The 23444-nt window shown below is 36.4% G+C and overlaps 1 protein-coding gene across 2 annotated transcripts in view; it reads left to right on the top strand.

The window, feature by feature from the left end:
- Pappa2 (pappalysin 2) overlaps window positions 1–23444 on the top strand; it is a 233811-nt gene that overhangs the window by 169026 nt on the left and 41341 nt on the right. For both annotated transcript variants that reach the window (XM_048356418.1, XM_048356419.1), the window contains exons 18-20: window positions 12919–13087; window positions 15315–15450; window positions 17369–17478. In XM_048356418.1, coding sequence (XP_048212375.1) covers window positions 12919–13087; window positions 15315–15450; window positions 17369–17478 — 415 coding nt within the window. The remainder of the gene's footprint in view (window positions 1–12918; window positions 13088–15314; window positions 15451–17368; window positions 17479–23444) is intronic.

Below are 23444 nucleotides of genomic sequence, written 5' to 3'. Positions count from 1 at the left end.
TTAGAGATAACTGACATAATACTTTATTAACATGAGAAAAAAACAGTGATTGTAACAAATACAAGTACTATATACTTCAATGCTAAATTATTAGAAAATGTTTAGAGTACTAAAATAATTCCTAGAGAACTATTGGTCTAAATAAACAATATTTTATTTTCTTCATTGGCTTTACTTTCGTGAATTATTCTCCATTCATATCCAAAAGGAAGGGATCTAGGTTTCCTTTGAAAAATAGAATTACTAGGAAAAATTTTTGAGATTCATGGAATTGGGTCTAGAAATCATCCATTCCCAATAAAAAGTTCTAAAGAAGCATTGTAGTCAAAGTAAGAAGAATTTCTTTTTTTCAAGATTTATATCCTGCCTACTTAATTATACAGGCTTTAGAGTTAGTGAGAGGTAAATCTAAATCCTAACTCTGCTATGTATTAGTTCTTGGATGTGAGTAAGTCACTGATACAGAGTGAACATTATTATTCTTACTTACAAAGTTGAGATAATAGGAGTATTTACCAGTTTTTTTTCCTTATTTATTGTCAAAGTGATGTACAGAGAGGTTACAGTTTCATACATTAGGCATTGGATACATTTCTTGTGCTGTTTATTACCTCCTCCCTCATTCCCCCCCCCCCCTCCCCTTTCACTCTCCCCCCATGAGTTGTTCAGTTGGTTTACACCAAGCAGTTTTGCAAGTATTGCTTTTGTAGTCATTTGTCTTTTTATCCTGTGTCTCTCGATTTTGGTATTCCCTTTCACTTTCCTAGTTCTAATACCAGTATATACAATTTCCAATGTGCTCAGATAAGATACAGTGATAGTGCAGAAGAGGATACAAGAGGTATCCTTAACAATAGAAGCTACGGTTTCACATGGCATGTTGAATGTAATTACAACAGTGATATAACAGTCATTTCCATTACATGGAGTTCATTTCACTTAGCATTATCTTATGCATTCATAGGGGCATAGCTATTAGGCTCTTGTGATCCTCAGCTGTGACTAGCCTAAACCTGTGCTAATTATTCCTTATGACTCTATTCCATAGAGTCCATGTTTTTGAGAATTAAATGAGACAAAAAATACTGAAGAAACCTCCTGGTCACAACCATTATCATGATTATTATCATTATTGACCCACCCCCATCACCATTATCACCACCACTATTAAGAGTAAACTACCACCTGTGACACCAGCACATCTTCAGTACCACTTCCCCCTCCATTAGTGTCATCACTGTTACCACCACTACATGCTCCAACATTATCAGAATCCTTACCATCTGTTAATCACCAACATAATCTTCAGCAGATGAATGGCCTTTATAAAATAACTTTTACTTACTAGATTAGGCTTCTGATGTTAAACGGTTAAGAAGAAATAGTCTCAGCTATGTTTTTTTGTTAGTGTTTTTATCAGTGGCTTCTCTCTCCCAAGGTAGTTCGTTCTTATAGTATAGAACAATAGTATGGAGATCAGAAAGACAGAACTGGAATTCAAAGGAAGAGGGTACAAGTCTTTGATTACCAGAAGGGAAAAATTGGTCTCCCTTCCTAAAAGAAATACACATCCCAGCACAAAGTTCATTAAATGAAAAAAAAGTGCTTTCCTCTTCCAATAAGAACCCTCTCTATATGCTTTATATTAAGCCATTGTCAATTTAGGAGTTGTACAAGTACTATATTGGCTTCAAGTGGTCATGGAAGGAATAAAGTAGAGGAAAACAATCTAAACAAATGTAAATATATACCTGGACATACTTTAATAATTGAAGTAGCAAATGAAGTCAGGCTTGACTGGAGGGCAAGGAACCAAAACGGGTCTTAGATATGTGATACAGATTTTTAATTTCTTCTTCTTTTTGGAGTATAGTTTGAACCTCTAAAGTTCAGTTGATTTTATGCTACCATAGTAAGTGCAAGAAGTGACAGTTGGTCAATGAAACCAAAAGCAGCATCAAGGTAATACTAAAATTTAAATATCCTGGATTTATAACTTGTAAAAGTTGCTACAGCAATATAGCTACATAGATATTGTGTGCATATATATGTGAATAGATGCCAAACTTTTGTATATCTTTGTATGCATACATATGTACATTCATTTATGCATGCATAAGTATGTGCATGCTATCTATGATTTTCCAAGAAAGTAAAACATTGATCCCTGTTTGGTCATGCATCTGTAGGAAATATAAATTTGTTTTCTGCCCATTAAGACTTTGTCTGGCTTTATAATTAGTGTTTAGAGTAAATACATTCAAAGTTATCTTTGGAATTCTTAATTCTCCTGCCATTGTAGGATAGCGTGAGCTTTGAGCTAATTTATTGCAACTTAGTTTGATTTCAGTGCCTGAAACTCTGTTCAAAGCTTTGGCTATGCAAATGCACACCTGGGCACAGGCCAGATCCCAGCTGCAGGCTTTGTGGGGCTGGCAATTGGCATACAGCTCCTCATTTCTAACACAGCACTTGCTGAACTTGTAAATGTCTCTTTGACCTTTGGTCCTAAGCTACAGAGCATCTTATATAATTTTCTGTTCTATGTTGATTGTACATTTTTCTACTAATCAAAAAATGAATCTTGAGAAGGAGTTTGTTACATATAAATGAATAAGACTTTCCTTAACCCAGAACTTTACACTCTGATGGTTTCCCTTACTTTTCCCCTAATTCTTGCTTTGCCTGCGTTTCAGGCTCTGCTAACACTTTCTTCAGCCTAATGTGTGAGCATTTTGTTGGTAATCTTTCCATTGCTGTCTAAAGATGAAGTCATACCAGACCAAACTGATTCATAAACTGTCTCCCTTGGGGATTCTGGGTGTGACAGAAATCTGAAGAACTGAGTAGGGTGGGAACACTGAGTAGAATGTTAACATCTTGTACTCATCACACACACACACACACACACACACACACACACACACACACACACAGGAGAGAGAGAAAGAAGACAGACAGACACGCAGAGAGACAGAGATGGGTAGATAGGCTGAAAGAGTCGTATGGGGCTGAGCAGATAGATCCTTTGGTTATCAGGGATAATGATTTCTGCTGCTTGGTGAGCATGTGTTATTAAATGCAGTGCTGATTTAAGTATACTAACTTACATGATCTTCTAATAATGCCATTAAGGATGTATGTATTTTTTAGATAGGAAAATGGATGACAAGAGAGGTGAAATAATTTACTTAAAGCTAGCGATTTATAAAGATCCTAGACCACAGTTCTAGCATTAATTTTATTTCACAGCATGTGATTTCTGCCACTCTGACATACACATTTCCTGAAGACAATCACCCAGAATAGCCACTAAAAGCCTGCTGAAGGGTTGCTGTGATTTCTGACTTTTCCTCTTCAGACAGGAAAAATTGGCAAAGAAAATGCTCATCATCCATTTTTCTCTTCAGCCCACATCAAACATCAAAGGTTGTAATGTCTAGGTCGTAGATGAGTTAATTACTAAGTGAGGTGTGTGTGTGTGTGTGTGTGTGTGTGTGTGTGTGTGTGAGAGAGAGAGAGAGAGAGAGAGAGACAGACAGACAGACAGAGACAGAGAGAGTGTGTTGTGCATGTACCTGTGAGAACTTCCAATAACATTTCACTTTGAGTGGAATTGACCAACAGAGATACCTCTATGCCTTGAAGAATTCTGCTACTAAAAAAAAAAATTGTGCTGAAACTTTTTAATATGGCCACCGGATTGCTAAAAAATGAGAGAACTTAGGATCTGGAATGAGTACATAAAGTTCATTGCCCTTCTCTGCAAGAATTATATTTATATTCCATTGGGCTCTATCTAGGCTCTCTTCTGGGACTGATTCCTCTCTATTACAGGGAGAAAAACGGTCACTCTCACTTTGCCAAGACTTGTATATGTGTTAACTGTTATACCTCTATGATCTTACATGTACACTTATTCTTGCAAGTTACATGTCTGTCTCCTCGATTATTATACCTCATAGTATTTTTTATCTGATAATCCTTCACAGCTTTAGGAAGTGTTAGATACTGTCCCTTTGGATTCCTGGGTATTAATAACCTAGCATTATAAGAGAATTTCTATTTGATTCTAAAATAGAAAGACCTGAACCAGCACACAGGGATGTTTTAAGTGCCCAGTGAATAAGTACTGAATATACATATGAATGGATAGATAACTCAGTGGTGTAAGATGGTGATGATGGTTTCTTTGTTTTAGGTTCAATTAAGCCCTGCCTTTTAGTGCATTCTCAAGTCCCTCAAACATGTACCAACAGGAATTGAGGAATCATTGCAGTAATTTTTTTGTGTTACCTTTAAATTTTGCATACACTGAAGAAACTAGCTACTTTGTGGAGTTTTAGGCCAGAGAGCAACCCACACAGGAAAAACTCTGTCAGCTTCATGAAGAATGTACCATGGAAAGAGAATGTACCCATGGAAAAAGATATAGTGAGAGTTGTTGAACTTAAAGTGAGGATAGCTGAGGTACACAGGGGAAATGCAAGATAAAGAAGGAACCCTGAATTGTGGCATTCGATGGTAGTGACAGAAGTGCGATTGCACCTATCAGTTTGGATATCTAAGCTTTAGCGGCAGACAGAAAGGAAGAGTTGTACATAGAAATAGAACAAATAGCCCATGTACTTTTAGGCATTAGCAAGTTGTTCATTCTGACAGATGTGCTCTGTTTTGTTGGGAGGGTAGTTTACTAATGGAGCATTTTGTTTTGAATTAAAGAAGAAAGGAAATCCAAAACCAATACATCCGTTTCTATGATCCTGGTGATACCACTTTTTTTTCTAGGAGAAAGGGATTGGGCAGGCCACCAGGAAGCTTGGTACGGCAAACTGCAGTTACTGTGGTCAGCTTTGGACTATGAAGTCTGATGTCTGCCTGCTGTCCTTTAAGGACAGTCCTGAAGTTGTAAAAAGGAAAATTGGCATGGAACTTGGAAGGGATGAGGGTGGGATAGATCAGTACTGCTGACACTGTTAAATGTATAGGAATCTCTTGGGAGAAACTTCATAAAATTCAGATTCTGAATATATCAGTTTGGGATATATCCTAAAACGTATTTCTTAGAAGTTCTCAAGGATTGCAATGCTACTAGATATAATGCTAGTAGTAAGGGACCAGTCTGTATTTTAGATAAAGAGACTTTAATTTTGGTCCACGAACTGACTCTGTAGCAGGAAAATACACTTGGCCAATGAATACTTCAGTATTTACCTCTATAGAAATAACACTGCTTTCTCTTCCTCTTAAAGCTCCTGTGTAGAACCGAACATGTGCATAAGTGCAAGGCAAGGAAAATTGTTTGCAACTTCATTTCCAGGAGTGGAATAGTGCCATAATGTTATAATGCCATAATTAGTAACAGAATGAACATGGTATATTGACTTGTTGATTACCCCTGGCAAGCTATCTTAAGTTTCTAAACCTTAATTATCTCATCTACACATTGTCTCTTCTATACATTCATTGAAGAAAATGTACTAGCACCTACTATGTACAAGCCATTGTGTTTGGAGCTGAAGAGATGGTATATAATGTCATTAAGCTGATATTACAATAGAGGCAAGGCTGCTAATGAACAAGAATAATCAATAAATAAAAACATTATAGACTCTACATTCCATCACAGGAGAAAAGATGCTTTATTTTTTTAAGTGAGGGGGGAAAATAAGGATGATAAGAAATAGAGAGAGAAATAAATAGGAGGACCCAATTAGGAGATGAACAAGAAGAAAAAAGTAGGGCAAACAGAATGATACTTAAATCCTATGATGGGGAGGATGCTGATTTGTACTTGGGCACCATAGTTGATGTGGTTAAGTGTATTAAGAAGGTGACTATGAAATGGGATGAAGTCAGAGAATATGGGATCATATTTTACAGGGCCTCACTGGTGTAACATGATAAGTTTAAATTTATTTACTTATTTATATATGTATTTATTTAGCAATCAGAAGCACTCCAAATGTTCTCATTTAATTGATTTTCTTAGTTTTGAATATTTTGTCCAACTGATGGGATGGGAAAAGATGTGAGGATTCCAGAAATATTTGAGGTGTGAGATTGCTGCCTGGTCGATGTTATGAGATCATAGGGGCCTTAGGAACAGGTAAGACAAGGAGAGAATAGGACAGTGCTGTCTCCTGAATTCCTAAATTGAGCAACACTGTAGATAGTGTTACCATCTACTGAGTTGGTGATGACTAAGAAAGGGGATATATAAAGATATAGGAGCCAATGACTCAGATAATAGTCTCTATCAAGTTGGGTTTGAGGATCAAATTATATAGATACGTATTTTTGTACATCATGACTAGTACCTAGATGTATACCTTAGTTTATTTTTTCTGTGATTATTACTCTTCATGGGGGAAAACCCATCAGTGACACCAGATGCCCTTGATTGGAAAAGACACGATAATTCCCTCAAACTCAACAAATCATTGTTTTTATTTTCTCCAATGAAAATTAATATTACTTTTGAAAAACCTTCAATGGTGGTAGAAAGATGGGGTAGACTAATGTGTGCCTTAAGCAACATCAATCAAACTTGCAGCCAAGTTTTTGATTACAAGATCTTTATTTCTGGCAATGATGTAGCAAGCAGAAAAAGCACAGCTGGATTTTCAGCACGAGGTTCATACCAAAAGTTCTGGAAATTGGGAAAGTACCTTCTAACTTGGAAATTGTAGTAATTTGTCTGGAGAAGCATGAGGAAAAATAAATACAAACCTTACACCAACTCCAGCTCCTCATAATGCTACTTACAAAATAAGAAACCATACAGCAATATCGCTCAAGTTATAACCCCAGACAAAAAGCCTTTGCTCATCAAAGACCAAACAGGATGACCACAGACTTATTACGTGCTTGATCTTACTTTGGTCTCTACACTCATAGGTTATTTCTACTAGCTAAAGAAGAGAGATTTTGTATTTTCCAACTTGATTACATATAAAAACTATTGGCAAGTTTAAAAATAGGGAGTTTAAACTAGGGATATAAGTCAGTGGTAGAGAATATTGGAGGGCTCTGGGTTTGTATCCAAATGGGAGGGATGGGAGAAGAGAAGGGAGAAAAGGGAGAAAAGGGGAGAGAAGGGAAAGAAGAAAATGGAAGAAAACAGAAGGAAGCAAAAAGAAAATGGAATCCTGAGCCAGTCCCAGAAGATTTGGTTCAGTCAACTTGACAATCTAGGTTTTCAAAAACAGCTTCTACATAGCTGTGGTAAGAAAATTCCATTAGGAAGCAATTGCTTACATGGTTGGGATGTTATATTATAAATTGAAAACTTTGAAAGGATAGAGAATAGATAGGCTGGAGTAGAATGTGCCATTTGAAAGGTGTTTGGAATGGGTTATCAGAGAAGTCGTGACATCTCTGTTCTGGTAAAGAACTACATGTGTGCATTGTCACCATTCTTTAAATTGTATAGCCATTCACCTCGTGAATTTAAGGTCTCTTAGCTCTTGATTTGCAGAAGTAATAGCCTTAAAGAAGTGAAAGGTCGGTTTTCAACAATATTAAGCTAGGAAAAAGGTAAATGTATCTTATTTTAGTAGCACCATTGAAGACAAGAGTCCTACCATTATTGTATCTTGGTCAGTTAAGTGTCTTTAACAGAATACTATGTGCTTATTGGCTTAAACAACAAACATTTATGTCTCACAGTTACAGAGTTTGTAAATCCCAAGGTCAACTGAAAGTACTCGTCTTGATTTTCATGGTTTTTTTTTTGTGAATGAAAAGAAGGAAAGCTCTTGAGCTTCTTCTTTTAAGAGCATTAATTCCATAAAAAGGCTCTATCTTAGTCTTTCCATTTCCTTACAAATGGGGTGATGGAGGTATAGAATTCCATTGTGTATATATACCACAGTTTCGTAACCCATTCATGTACTAAGAGGCATCTGGATTGATTCCATATCTTAGCTATGGTAAATAATGCTGCAATGAAAATGGTTGTGCTGGTAATTTTGAATGGCCTTGTGGGTGGACATTTCTGTAAATGTCCAGAAGTGGGATTTCTGAGTCATAGTGGAGCTCTAGGTTTAGTCTTTTGAGGAACCTCCATACTTCTTTCTAGAGTGGTTGAACAAATTTACATTCCCGTAAATGAAGTGAGCTAGACCCAAAGAAACATAGACTCCATGATTTCTCTCATTTGTAATAATTAGTGTATGTCTAGGATAGTCCTAGAAGGAGGATCACAATAGCTCAATAGCTATGTACATATGATCATATAAGATGATGCTAAGTGAAATGAACTCCAAGATATGGAAAAAGAGGTTTTTCTTTGTTGATGTTGTTTTTAATGCACTGTGTGAAGTAAGTTTTTCTTTCATATTTTCCTTTGGTTTATCCCTTGTTATCATTATTTGATTTTGGTACCCTATGTCTATATGTATGTTTATCTGAATTGGTGAAGGGCTGGAATATAGCCTAGTGGCAAGAGTGCTCACCTCCTGAATTGGTAAAGGGGAGGGAAGGGAGCAACAAAATGGTGACACAAAGGACAAAGGGCGAATCAACACATTAGCGATTCTAACAGACAATATGTTGGAAATGAACTTTAGAACTTGAAGGAAGGAGAATGTGGGAGTGAGAAGTGGGAGAAAATGAAGGAGAGGATAACACTGTTCAAAAAGTAATGTGCTCATTATATGAGTTATGTAACTCTAACCTCTCTGTACCCCACCTTACAATAAAATTTAAATGAAAAAAATGAGAGAGAAGTGAGGAGACTGTGAAATATCACTAGATAGCTAGCTGTTATAAGACCATTTTTGCTACAAGGGAGAATCAACTTTAAGGAGATTTCATAAGATAGAATGGAATATAGCAGCTTCTGTTAAAAGGAAATAACATCTCTTAGGATATCAGCATGCTGACCCAGCTTCTCCTCTCTCCCGTGGAACCTCCTCTCTCTGATCGAGAGGCTCCAACATGGCTTGTGTTGTTCTCTTGCTGCCGTATGTTGCTGTTGGTTTGAAGTGCACGGCCTGTCACATTGTCTGGACATCAGTCGAAACACCCAGACGCAGTCTTTTTAATCCAAGTTTGATTTGTCTACCCTCACCCCTGAGGTTATTTAACTGGCAATGAAATATATGAAATCCGCATTCTTGAATAGTCCCTCACTGGGCAAGGCAAGGGAAGACTATTTCCATGGATGAAGTGTTCTAACCAATTCAGAGAGAAATACCACATGAAGTAAAAACATAATCATCCTGGCCAAGGAAGGGTTTCCTTTACAATCATGCTGATATGCAATGATTTTACAGCCTTGCTGTAAAATCTCCCGGGATTCTCCCAGGATGTCAATGGTGTTGCCTGCTCTCTCCATCTGGGGGCTGTCAATTCAGCAGAAGCAGAAGAAGGATTTCATCTGTGGGATGTGGAAGAAAGGAGAGAGTTCCTGGGAGGGTTTAAACTCAGTATTGTCAAGTAAGAGTCAAATATCTAGCTTAGGAGAGAGAGAAAAAGGAGCCTTCTATGGCAAAAGAATTGTAAAGCTTTCACTGAAACAGACTTGATAAGACTTTTTTTAGATAGGACTTTCTTGAGCAGCAGAAGCCACATGCCCAAGAATATATAGTATGCTATTGCATTTCTATAAAATTCAAGAACAAAGAAAGCTAATCTAGGTTGTGAATGTTCGTATTATAGAATACTTAATGTTGTGGGAGATTTTATTGGGAAGGATCACAAAGAGGAATATTGCAGAGCTGAAAACGTTCAGGATCTTGAGCCCAGTGATGTTACCAAGCTGTATTCACATGTAGAATCCCTCAAGCTCTATATTAATGTGTATATATCTGTGTATAATTTATTATTCACTTCAAAATTGTAAATCAGTAATCTGTTTTTCTGCCACACTTATGGATGTAGCATGTAGCGCTGTCATAAAAGGCATCTGGGATGTTCTGTAACATAGAGATACTGTTAATAATCAGTGGGAGAATTAGAAAATGCCCAGAACATTCATGTGGCACAGAAGGACCACCGGCTTCATCACCAAGCAGACATAGATCAGAGATCCACATCCTGCCTATTGGTTTTGCTGTAGGTTTGTGCGTAAGCTTTACATCTCAGTATTCTCAAAAAACTGAATAACATTTGCCTTTAAATGCTGTTTGAAGGAATCAAATATATAATGTGCATAGGATTTTTCCCAAGTAATTGGAAATATTGCTCAAAATGGTATTTATTGTTAATAAACAGTAAATTTGCACCTATGATGATAGAGAATCATAGTCTTAAATATTTTCATCCTAAAATAGTCTTGAAAATAAAGGCTGGCTTTAAATAATTTCCTAATTATGTAAAATACATATAAATATATTACCATATATTAATGATATATTATATTATGTATTTAACATTCCATTTATTTCTAAGTAGGTATTATTAACATGTTAAGCTATTAAAGTATTTTTGTTATTATGAAAACTATTTGAAATCAGATACAACTTCATGATTCAGATCTTGGAAAAAGAACATAAAAGCTTTTTGTGTGTTTCTTTATCTACAAAGTAGGAATAAAAACGGCTGTATTAGGAGTGTTTTGATTAATCCACTTATTATGATGCAATTTCTTTCAATATGCCTGATGATGTTAATTTCAAGAAAGTGATTCAATTCAGCAAATATTTACTTAGTGTCTAAAATAAGCCAGATATTATTTTAGATTCTAAAATTAAAAACAACAAGACATATCTTCTACCTTGTAGAAACTTCCAGTCTAGTGGCAAAGACTGATATATTCACGCTTAGAAAACAATATGAATAATGTAAATAAAGTAAGATAATAAAAGACACATATCAGTGTGCAATTATTAGTGAGAAGCCTGAAATGGGTAGTCTTATCTAAATTATGAAGGGAAATCACAGCATAAGAAAATGGCAGTTTAAATCCACCATGTTCTTGTGACAATACCAAGCTGTTTTTATTTCTGTAGCTTTGTAATACAGCTTGAAGTTTGGTATTGAAATTCCTCCAGCACTGTTCTTTCTGCTTAGGATTTTTTTTTTTGCAGGTTGGGGTATTTTATCATTCCATATACATTTTTGGATTGCTTCCTCTATTTCATTAAAGAATGGTGTTGTGATATTGATGGGTATTGCATTGAATTTGTAGATAGCTTTTGGTAATATTGCCATGATACTACGTGAAATGAACCCCAAGTTATGGAAACTAGTGGTTTATCATTGTTGTTGTTATTTTTAACATACCATGTGAAATTATGCCGTTTGCCTTACTTTCCTGTGGTTTTACCCCTGATGTCACTGTAATTGATTTTGGTACCCTGGATATTGTATATATGTGTATTGGAACTAGGGAAGGGAAAAGGAATAACAAAATCAAGAGACAAAGGACAAAAAGACAAACCAATGCAACAGTTTTGTAATACTTACAAAACTATATGGTGTAGGGACTGGGAATATGGCTTAGTGGCAAGAGTGCTTGCCTTGTATACATGAAACCCTGGGTTCAATTCCTCAGCACCACATATATAGGCCAGAAGTGGCACTGTGGCTCAAGTGGCAGAGTGTTATCCTTGAGCAAAAAGAAGCCAGGGACAGTGCTCAAGCCCTGAGTCTAAGCCCTAGGACTGGCAAAAAAAAAACAACAACAAAAAACCCCCACAACTGTATGGTGTAAAGCGACTGTAAAACACATGGGGGGGTGGGAAAGGGGAAGGGAAAAGTGGGGGAAAATGAGGGTGGAGGTAAGAAGTTGGATAAGAAATGTACGCACTGCCCTATATATGAAACTTTAACCCCTATGTATATCACTTTGACAACAAAGAAATGAAAAAAATATCCACCATGCTATGATGGCCAAAAGGTATTTATTATTTGAGAAGCACAGTTTTATCTGTAACCCCAAGAGTCTGAATTAGAATTGGGCATATTAAAACCATAAACCTGGAGGGCTGGGAATATGGCCTAGTGGCAAGAGGGCTTGCCTCATATACATGAAGCCCTTGGTTCGATTCCCAAGCACTACATATATAGAAAAAAAAAAAAGCTGGAAGTAGTGCTGTGGCTCAAGTGGTAGAGTGCTAGCCTTGGGCAAAAAAGAAGCCAAGGGCAGTTCTCAAGCCCTGAGTTCAAGGCCCAGGACTGGTAAACACACACACACACACACACACACACACACACACACACACACACACACACACACACACACCACACACACAGAAAGCCATAAACCTGAAAGGCCACCTTCACTCTGCATTGATCAGAAGGGAATGGAATGGAATTTGCAAGCACATGAACCCTAATTCTTTAGACTTCCATCCACCTTGAACCTCTCTAGAGGCCATGTGTGCACATAAGAAGGGGAGCAATCTTTCATGGCAGTATTGAGTCATATCTGCTTTAGAATCTATTGAAAAGTATGAAATCTTTTCCAAGGAAAAACAACCATGTAAATATACAACAACAATTTTATTAACCTCAGGGAGATTATTGGTCTTCTGAAGATAAGAGTGAATCTGTTTTAAAACAATACTCATACTGCTGTACCTTTCTCCTCTTCAAAGAACCAGTAAATAATAGAACAACATTATTGTCACAGCAATATAATATCTGTGTGACAATTCTTCTCTCTTCCCTGTTCTACTTACATATGAGACCTCTCCAACATGAAAATCTCAAAGAAAACCTAACTATAAACATTCTAGATACTTCAGAATTTTTCATAATCTTTTGAGAGGGATGTTCCAAATATGGTTATTGATAATCAGTAGACATTGTTATTTTAACTTGGTAACTTCAAGTTCAGACTGGGCTGGCAGGGCTTTTGGCTTAGAGAACTATTTGCCTATCGGCCCCTTTGCCTATCTTTCTCATATATAACTAAGAAGCCAATTTCCTCTGATAGAACGTCTATTTTGTTTTATGTCTCATCAGTAAGTTTCTGAATATACAATGTCTGGAAAGTGGACTCTGGAAGCAAGGCAGTTGCATCCCTGTGGTGTGCGAGCCTCCATCACCCGTTTTTGAGGGCATGTATGAGTGTACCAATGGGTTCAATCTGGACAGCCAGTGTGTACTCAACTGTACCCAGGAAAGTGAACGGGTAAGGAAGGCTCCTTGAGCTTTGTTTTGGATCAAACTGTACTTGGATCTTGGCTGTGCCAAGAATGCTAAGTAAAAATTAACAGAAAGGATCCCAACAGGCAAAGCTTTACTCAGTTGGGATTCTAAATGAGGATGTTGATATTGTTACATAGGGAGCTCAGATAAGATACCATGTTTTTGGAATACTTTCTCTCCAATTGAGAGCATTTTGGGGAAAAAATAAGAATCTAGTGAGTAGGATACTGGTACATCCCAAATATTACTACAATTCTCATTTGGTAAAACAATCTCATTTTATAAGTGACCATAATTTAACTTGGCTAGGAGTGCTAGTTTTATAGTTTATTATTATTATTATTTTAATAGAACAGAATCCTGAGCAGAAACACAAATTCCTAAGCAGGGCTGAAAGCACTTTTGGACTATTATAATCCCTAGAATTTTGGCACACTAAGTATCAAATGAAAACCACAGCCTTATCATGGTTGTGTGACTAAAATCAGTTTTTTTTTTTAAGAATCTTTTTAAGTACCACACACATGCATGAGACAGGAAGTCAAACAGACTTCCTAGGCAAAGATCAATGATCTTGGCTATTCCCTTGGCATATGTCTTTACCTTAGTACCTAGCACTCCAAGGTAAGCACTACAACAGATGTGAAAGGAGTATGCCATCAAATGACACTCTAATACATCAAACACATCCATCTGTTTGCGCTGATTGGTTAAAGACCAAGGAATTGGCCAGATAAAGGAGTTTCTAAAATCTTATTTCCTTGGGTTTTTGTTAGTTTTTACTACCCTGTGATCTAGAATATGCTTTGTGTTTATTGAGTTGCGAAGCCAAGAGCTACACAAGCCAGCAAACATGTGGAGAAAGAAATTAACCTTTGGTGAGATCAAAAGCAACTGTGCTGTGTTTGTGTAAGTAGAAAGGCAAAAACACACCTTCAAGAAAATTATGAATTAGTTTCAATGGCAGTAACTTTTCTTGAAAAAAAGTGACACTTGCCATTGGCAGTATTAGTTTAAGAGTATGGATCAATTAATATAAAATATTACCATCCAGAGGATGAGGGAGGGGTGACACTGTCCAAAAGGAAATGAACTTATTATCTGACTCATGTAACTGTAACCCACTCTGTACACCACCTTTACAACAAAATATTAAATAAATAAATTTAAATAACTAAAAAAGAATACCATCTGGATAAATCTTCCAAAAATAGCTCAAAATATACAGAATATCATCAACATCCTATAATAGGTTTCTATCTGATGAAATATACATTGCTGGGCTGGGAATATGGCCTCGTGGTAGAGTGTTTGCCTTGTATAATGAAGCCCTGAGTTTGATTTCTCAGCACCACAAATATAGAAAAAGCTAGCCTTGAGCTAAGGACAGTGCTTAGACCCCTGAGTTCAAGCCCCAGAACTGACAAAGAAAAAAAATACATTGCTGATAAATATCATTCATAGTAAAATTGTTCATGATTTCTTCCCATGGAAGCAGTATAAAATTTCTTTTGTTTTGCTATTTCCAACACAAGCCATTTCAATAAAATTTTTCTTCCTTTTTTATTTCTTCCTTCATTTCTCTCTCTTCCTTTCTTTGTCCCTTCCTTCCTTCCTTCCTTCCTTCCTGCTTTCCTTCCTTCCTTCCTTCCTGCCTTCCTTCCTTCCTTCCTTTTTCCCTCCCTCCATCCTTTCCTCCCTCCCTCCTTCTCTCCCTCCCTCCTTCCTTCCTTTCTTCTTTCCTTCCTTCCTCCCTCCTTCCTTTCTTTTTTGAAGCTCTGGGGTTTGAAATTGGGGCTTCATACATGCTAGGCAGGTACTGCACTACTGCCAGCTATTTTTACATTCATTCATTTTTTGAGATAGGATCTCCCTTTGTACCTGAGCCAGCATGAACTGCCATCCTCCACAGGTAACATCATAGGTGCACATTGCCATACCCTGCCGTTCATGGCAATGAAGCCTCATGATATGTTTACAGTTGTGTCATTGTTGTTGCCCAGTATTGCCTTCTCCCCAGTCATTTGATTTCTATTTAAGGCAAAGCTGAGTTTGCAGGCTTGGTCCCCTATGTCTGGCTCAATAAAGTCTGTTGGAATAAGTACTAGACGTTCACGCATCTTATCATTTAATCATACTACCATTTCCCCCTATATATAATGTGGTTAACAAAACAATAATGGAAATGAGCTTTACTGTTGATCTTCTAGATTCCTATCATCTGCAATAAGGATGGAAAGTGGGCTCAAGAGTTCAAGTTGTGTGAAAATCTGCAAGGGGAATGCCCCCCTCCACCCTCAGAGCTGAATTTTGTGGAGTACAAGTGTGAAGATGGATATGGGATTGGTAAGGACGGGAAGGGCGGGGGTGTCTGATCAAAAGTCATCCATTTATTGGGCCCAGATGAATCATGGAATCAGTATTTTCTCTGAGGAAAGAACAGAAATGCAAACTGATTCTACTTCAGTAAGAAGGAAATTTGTAGCAAATTTGTACTCTTAATTGTTCTACTTAAATACAATGTCATTATCACTACTAAACTAACTTTCAGATTACCAGAGCTGAGGTTTGTGGCAGGTCAGTAACTCCAAGATGAAAGTTAAGAACATGAAGCCACATCCACAGGTGTTCTGAGTTCCTCCTTTCTCTCTGTAGATGTTACTGGCTCAGAGAATTCCTGAATCAGGCAGTTTGACATTGTACTTACTTGTGCTTCTCTTCAGCCATTAAGCTCTATAGGGGGCTAAGCTCCAAAGCCTGTGAGAAGCTGCTTATTTTAAGTCATTCCAAGTACAGGTCTTTGTGGCCAGGGTTCACTTAAACAGATATTGGCCCCAGTTTTGCCTAGGTTGGTACTCTGTAGCAAATAGTAACAGTTTATATGAAGCACTGGGATAGTACTTGTAATTTCTGGATAGCATTGGCAAAGAAGACAAGGCGTTGAAACCTATATAATACCAATAAATATATTTGTGTTAATTAGGATATTTGTTCATTTCTGAAATGGTTCTTTACTATGTTCAGGTTCCTTACTATATTCTAAGTGTTTTGCATTATATATAGTATCTTGTGGTAAAAAACTGGTGAATCGGACTGGGGATATGGCCTAGTGGCAAGAGTGCCTGCTTCATATACATGATGCCCTGGGTTCGATTCCCCAGCACCAAATATACAGAAAATGGCCAGAAGTGGCGCTGTGGCTCAAGTGGCAGAGTGCTAGCCTTGAGCAAAAAAGAAGCCAGGGACAGTGCTCAGGCCCTGAGTCCAAGCCCCAGGACTGGCCAAAACAACAACAACAAAAAAAAAACTGGTGAATCAAGAGGCTCCATATATGTTATGTCATGTTTCATGAACAGATTTCTCATCCTTAGAACTATTAATTTTTGCATAAGACTACCATGTTTACATATCCATGGCCCTAAAGTGTAATGTAATTTTTATTATTATAACATTTACCTAGAAATATACAGTCAGTGAGATCTGAGAAGCATGGATAACATCACATCAATAGATGAAGAAATAGCAAACGCTGGAAATATGTTATCTTTGAATAGAATTTTAGGATATATTAGGATCCCATATGACAATGAACAGGAAAATAAATTTTCCTTTGAGAGTCAACATGCAGCCAAAATCTCTGCTTCTGATTTTCTGTTGCTTCCTTCTTCAATCACGTAGGTTTCTTGGCTGTCCATGTAACAATCTTTATTATATCAACAGGCAGGATATTCTCTAGGGTAATTTTGTAATTGTTGGACCATTTTCTTTCAGACATTTGAGTTATTAGGTAGTAGTCATTGTGATGATGATAAGCTAACAGGAGACCACATACACAGGAACGATATTAACTATGCTTAAAAGACATTGGCAATCATTACAGAGTTTGGCAAGTCAGTGCTAGAGAGTGGGGATGCATAGGCCTCTTGGTTCAGGAATAGATTTTTTAACTGCTAGATTGTAGAGAGACTATGAGGTCTTAAAGAAAAGGATATTCAGCATTAGATAGTGGGGAGAGGGAGAAGATTTGGGCAAGGAAAGCTAACTTCTGATAGTAACTCTTTATGGATGTATGGAAAATATTCCTACAAGTACCTAAGAACATATGTAGTAGTTGAATATCAGTCCTGAGTTTAAGCATCACAAACTGATGACCCATAATGACTCATACCATTTTTGAAAAATCAAAGCTTTTGATTTAAGATTTTTTTAAAAAGCTGTGAGTTGGGAAATGAATGTCTCCGCTTTGACTTCTTTACTTCTTTAGGTGCAGTGTGTTTTCCTTCCTGTGTAATGCCCGCTAGAGATCCTGTGACACTGCCTAGCAACATCACTATTGACACTTTGCAGCACTGGATGGAACCGGTCACAGTTGAGGTAAGAAAAGAAGGGAGTACCTTTGGGTGCAAAAGACATTAAGGCTGCTGAGCAGTACTCAACTGGTAGGCTATTTCCTGGGGCAATTTTGAGCCTTTCAAAGCATTCTTGAGGCAAACACACCATTCGTATAACCAAAGATAAACAGTCAGATAGAAAAAGGAGGGAGAAAAGAGGAAGCAATTCCCCATATCTGAAGGAAAGTTTAAAAGTATAAGGTACAAAGACAGTTTTCAGAGATACAAGGAATGGGGAAGGAAACAATTACTAACTGAACCTGCACATTAAAAGTTAGAATATTAAAAAAATAAAAAATAAAAGTTAGAATAAACATAAGAAATATTTTAATAAAAAGATGAAGGCATTAGAGTGATGAATTAGAAATATTTATTTTCTTTTTTTCTATTTAATGGAATCATTGATTTGGGGCAGGGGGGGACGGTTAGTTTCTGGAACTCTTTGAATATCCTAAATATTAGGCCCTTGTTTGAAATGTAGCTGGCAAAGGTCTTCTCCTATTCTGTAGGTTATCTTTTGAGCTTATTAACTATGTGCAGAAAGTTGTTGTTGTTGTTGTTCTTCTTCTTCTTCTTCTCCTTCTCCTTCTCCTTCTTCTTCTTCTTCTTTTTATTTTTTGCCAGTCCTGGGCATTAGACTCAGGGCCTGAGCACTGTCCCTGGCTTCTTTTTGCTCAAGGCTAGCACTCTACCACTTGAGCCACAGCGCCACTTCTGGCCGTTTTCTATATATGTGGTGCTGGGGAATTGAACCCAGGGCTTCATGTATAGGAGACAAGCACTCTTGCCAATAGGCCATATTCCCCGCCCCCAGAAACTTCTTCATTTGATGCAATTCCATTTGTCATTTCTCTTTGTTTTGGTGAGCCCCTGTTACTCTGCCCAGAAAGTTCCTGCCTACGTTGATATATTCTAATGTTTCTCCTACTCCTTCTAGTAGTAGCTTCAAAGTTTCAGATCTAATACTGGGGACCTTGATGCATATTTGAATTATTATTAGTAAAGAGGTATGGATATCTAGTTTTCTCAATAAAATTTGTTGAAGCAGTTGTCTTTTTTTCCCAATCTATGTATCTGGCTAACTTTTCAAATATTACAAGATTATAGTTATTCAATCCCCTCTGTTTTGTTTCATTGGTCTTCAGGCCTGTTTTTATGCCAGTACCATGCTGGGTTTTTGTTTGTTTGTTTTTTACTATAGCTCTGTAGTGAACTTTAAAGCCTGGAACTGTAAAACTGGAATTGTAATAACTCCAGCAATGCTTTTAAACCCATCCAAATAACAGTATATTTCTCAAAAGAAACTTTAAAAACAAGAGAACATGCGATGATTCCTAAAAAAAGCAATGGAGGGTATAATCCCAACACCAACCTAGATTACTGTACCCAGCAAAGCTGTCCTTCAAAATTAAAAGAGACATTTTAATAACTTCCTCAATAAAAACTAAAGCAATTCATGACCACTAAATCAGCACTGCAAAAGTTTGTAGTTATGAGGGCATTCATTAAAATATCAGATCACAAATATCCCAATGATATACTTCAAACTCTTTGAAAAACAAGTACAAGCCAAATTCAGAAATAGGAAATGGAGAACAGTGATAGACTAGAAATTAAAAACAGAGGAACTAAAAGAAAAATAAAAAAAAGAGACCACAATTCTCTGAAAAGACCCAACAAGATTGACAACTAAGCAACAAAAACAGGGAGAGGGAAGAACCAAATTAACAAAATGAAAAGAGAAAAATGTATGTTTCAAGAAATACCAATGAGGGCTGGGGATATAGCCTAGTGGCAAGAGTGCCTGCCTCGGGTACACGAGGCCCTAGGTTCGATTCCCCAGCACCACATATGCAGAAAACGGCCAGAAGCGGCGCTGTGACTCAAGTGGCAGAGTGCTAGCCTTGAGCAAGAAGAAGCCAGGGACAGTGCTCAGGCCCTGAGTCCAAGGCCCAGGACTGGCCAAAAAAAAAAAAAAAAAAAAAAGAAATACCAATGAAGTTCATAGGACTATTAGAAAATATTACCAAAACCTATATTCTAAAAAAAAAAACAAAAACAAAAAAAACAACCCTATATTCTAATCACCTGGGAAATCTAGGAGAAAAGGGTAATTTTCTAGATTCATGTTTTCTATTAAAATCAAGCCAAGAGGATAAAAATCAGTTAAATATATCCATTGTATTCAATGACATTTAATAAATACTCTTTAACAAAGAAAATTTCATAACTATACAGATTTACTGCTGAATTCTACCAAACCTTCATTTTATTTTATTTTTGACAATACTCTCCTGAGTATTTTTGCTTGTTAGCCCATGTCACTAGCCCTCTACTATACCTTAAACTAATAATTATCCAATACCAATACCAATAATAAGCAAATTGTTCCATAAAATAAAAAGGAAAGAAAAAAAGGAGCCCTACCAAGTTCATCCTCAGTAGCCAGTATTGCTCTGATAAACACATGATATCAGATAAATACATTATACTAGATAAACACTTGAGATAAAAAAGAAAATATGGACAATTTCCTTTATGAAAACAGACATACAATATCCTCAGTAAAATACCGGCAAACTGAATTCAAGAACACATTGAAAAATAGTATATCATTATTAGGTTGATTTTACTCCAGCAGTTAAAGCATTGTTAAATATATGCAAATCAATAAACTTGATATAGGACATAAAAATAATCAAAGACAAAAATCACATGATCATCTCAATAGATACAGAAACCAACCTTTGATAAATTTCACTATCTCTTCCTAACAAAACCCTGGAAGAAGCTAGGAAGAAATGGAATGTACCTTAACCTAATAAAGGCTAGTTACAATAAACTTAACAACCAACTTCACACTAAATAGTGAAAAGCAAGACAACATCTTCACTAAAGTCAATAATAGAAGAAAGGTGTTCACCCTCTCCACTCCTATGCAATGTTTTGCTCAAACTCTTAGCCAGAGCAATAAACTGAGAAAAATGACAGGTATATAATAGGAAAGGAAGAGGTTAATCTCCTTACATGCAGATGATATGAGCCTATATTTGAAGATCCTAGGTTCTACCAAAAGACTCTTAGATCTGATAAACAATTTCAAAATAGTGGAATACAATATCAATATATAAAAGCCAGTAGCTTTACTATGTAACACCAACAAAGGGGCTATGGAAAATATTCTATTCACAATTACCTCAAAACAGTAAATACTTAGAAATAAACTGACAAAGGAACTGAAGGACCTTTCTAATCAAAACCACAAAACCTCGAAGAATGAGGTTGAAAAGTTGACTAGAAGATGGAAAGGACTACCATGTTTATGGCTCAGTGAAATTAGTATTGTGAAAACAGTTCTGTGTTATATTATTGAGAGCAATATGAAAATTCAATGCAATTCAATGCAATTTTCATCCAAATGCCATTTCCATTTCTTATTTCCAGTAAGAACCCTCAAATTCATATGGAATCAGGAAAGATTCCCTCAAATCAAAGTTTTAGCACAAAGAACAATGCTGAAATATAATAATATCTGGCTTAAGTTATGCTGGAGTGCCATACTAACAGAGACAACATGGTGCTAGCAATAAAACAGACAAAAATTGATGGAATAGAATAGAAGCCCTACCAGTAGACCCACACATCCACAGCAATCTTGTTACACCACAGATGTCACAAATACCTTGGAGTAATGGTTCTGAGAAAACTGGATATCCACATGTAGAAGAGAGTGGCTAGACCCTCTTTTTCCTTTTACATAATAATTCAGTTAATTAGATTAGAGATCTATGGGGAAGACTTTAATTTTTGAAACTACTAGAGGAAAGTATAAGAAAAGGCACTGAAGATATATATGCAATGTCCATCAACATGGAGATTATTTTTAAAAACTTAAAATATCACATTATTAAAAATATTCAAAAAATTAAAAATATATTATCTTGCCCTACAATTCCTAAGCAGATGTTTGGAAGAATGTAAGATAACATCCAATACAAATACATACATAGTCATGATTCTCACACCAATATTCACCTAGTCAAACTATGTAAGCTAGGTGTCCATCAGTTGAAGAACAGATAAAGAAAATGTGGTATGTAAATGCAAGAGGGTATTTATTCAGTCATGAAAATAATGAAACTAAGTTGTTTGTCAGAAAATAAATGGCACTGAAAATACTCATGTGAGCATAATAATACAGACTGAGGAAGACAAATATATTCTGCCTTTCATGTGTATAATCTCAACTAAACAATAAAGGATGACATTAGTGTAAAAGAGGGTAAGTGTGTGGGAGTGGGGACCAGCAGTAGGGATCGGGGTGAAAGTACTTCATATTCATGTATTAAAATATAATAATGAAACCAATTATACTTATTTGAGTGGGAAAATAAGAAAGGGCAATAGAGGAAGTGAATTTGATCAAAGTAAATTATGTGCATGCATGGAAAATCACAATAAAACCCTTCTAATTAATACATGCTAATAGAAACAGAGTAAAAGAAAAATACTATAAAATTTCTATGTGTTCCTGAACCCCAAATGAATATCCCCTATTTCCAAACCAAATAAACAAAGTTCATCATAATTACCATAATGTAACAAATTATCATACTGCAACAAAGCAGGCTGTTGCCTGGGCTCAGCTTTTTCATTGATAATACATTAAGGAACATTGCTGACAAAAATTTGCTTGCAAAGATGCTTTTTATTTAAGACCCAAACTTTATTGTAAAAGAAAAACAAGGAAGTCAATGGAGGTGATGGAAATGATCAGATCTTCAGGATGTCTGAAATGAGGCAGCACCCCAATCACAGCTGAGCTCATCAAGTTTATTACTCCATGGCACTCAATGGCTCATGAGAGTTACAAAACCAAATTGTTCCCTCATAAATAGGAAAAAGTTCCTAATAAACCAAAGAAGATATATTGTATGAAACTCCATAATGCATCAAAATCTTTATCATTCAAATTGCCTTATCTTGGGGTGGTCTCATATGGTACTCAAACCTTAAATCTAGGTGTGTTTTTCTTGTGGTCCTAGGATTTAAACCTAGATTCCCTTGAGCATGCTAGGCAAAAGCTCCAGCACTTAAGCCACATTCCATCACTTTTGTTCTTGTGTTTCCTTTCTGAATAAGGATCTCTCTAGATTTCCTTGGGCTGGCCTCAAACTTGTAATCCTCCTGCCTCTGCTTTCTGAGTAGCTTTGACTATAGATGCACCACCACATCTGGCTTTGGGTGTCCTCGAGTCACTTGGACTCTATAAGGAATAGTATAGCTTCCTCCATTTGAAACATTGGAATGATATGGACTGTATAACTTTCACAACCATTCCAAGTAATTTTACTGCAATTTCTTTGAGAATCCCTACACTTACAAAATAAAATACTTAGAACAGAAATGATTTAAGTATGAGCACACCTGTTTAGAGCATGGTTCGATTGTTTTACGAATAGTATTTGCCTATGTCATGAAAATCACTGCTATCTATCTTATTGCAAATGCCTATTTTTTTCTGGCAAGACTAGAGCAATGGATCAAACTGCATCATTTTCTCTATTCTGCTTCCAATGACTTTATTCTTTATAGTAAAAAGTGGTAACTTATATTTGGATAATATTTTATTGTCTTCAGAGTCCTATGTGTTACTGTTTTTGAAGTTCATCACACATGAATAAGAGATTTTTATTATCTTCTTTTTACATATACATTTCATGTTGTTAGATAATATGTCCAAGATTTCATTTGCTAAGAAGTAGGAAGTGTAATCAACCCTTCTGACTCCAAGCTGAAAATGACACCATCTACATCACCCTTTATGTTATTGGCCTGGGGGCGAGGGGAGTTAGTTTGTCTACCAAATAAAAAGTAAGTCATTCTTCTCATCCATATATTTTCTAGCCTTTCTTCCCACCAACATGAAATCTAAGAAAAAATAATTTA

This window comes from Perognathus longimembris, chromosome 11, assembly GCF_023159225.1.
Source record: "Perognathus longimembris pacificus isolate PPM17 chromosome 11, ASM2315922v1, whole genome shotgun sequence".
Lineage (NCBI taxonomy): Eukaryota > Metazoa > Chordata > Mammalia > Rodentia > Heteromyidae > Perognathus > Perognathus longimembris.
Note: the sequence above shows the minus strand (reverse complement) of the source record. Positions and strands in the feature narration are given on the sequence as shown.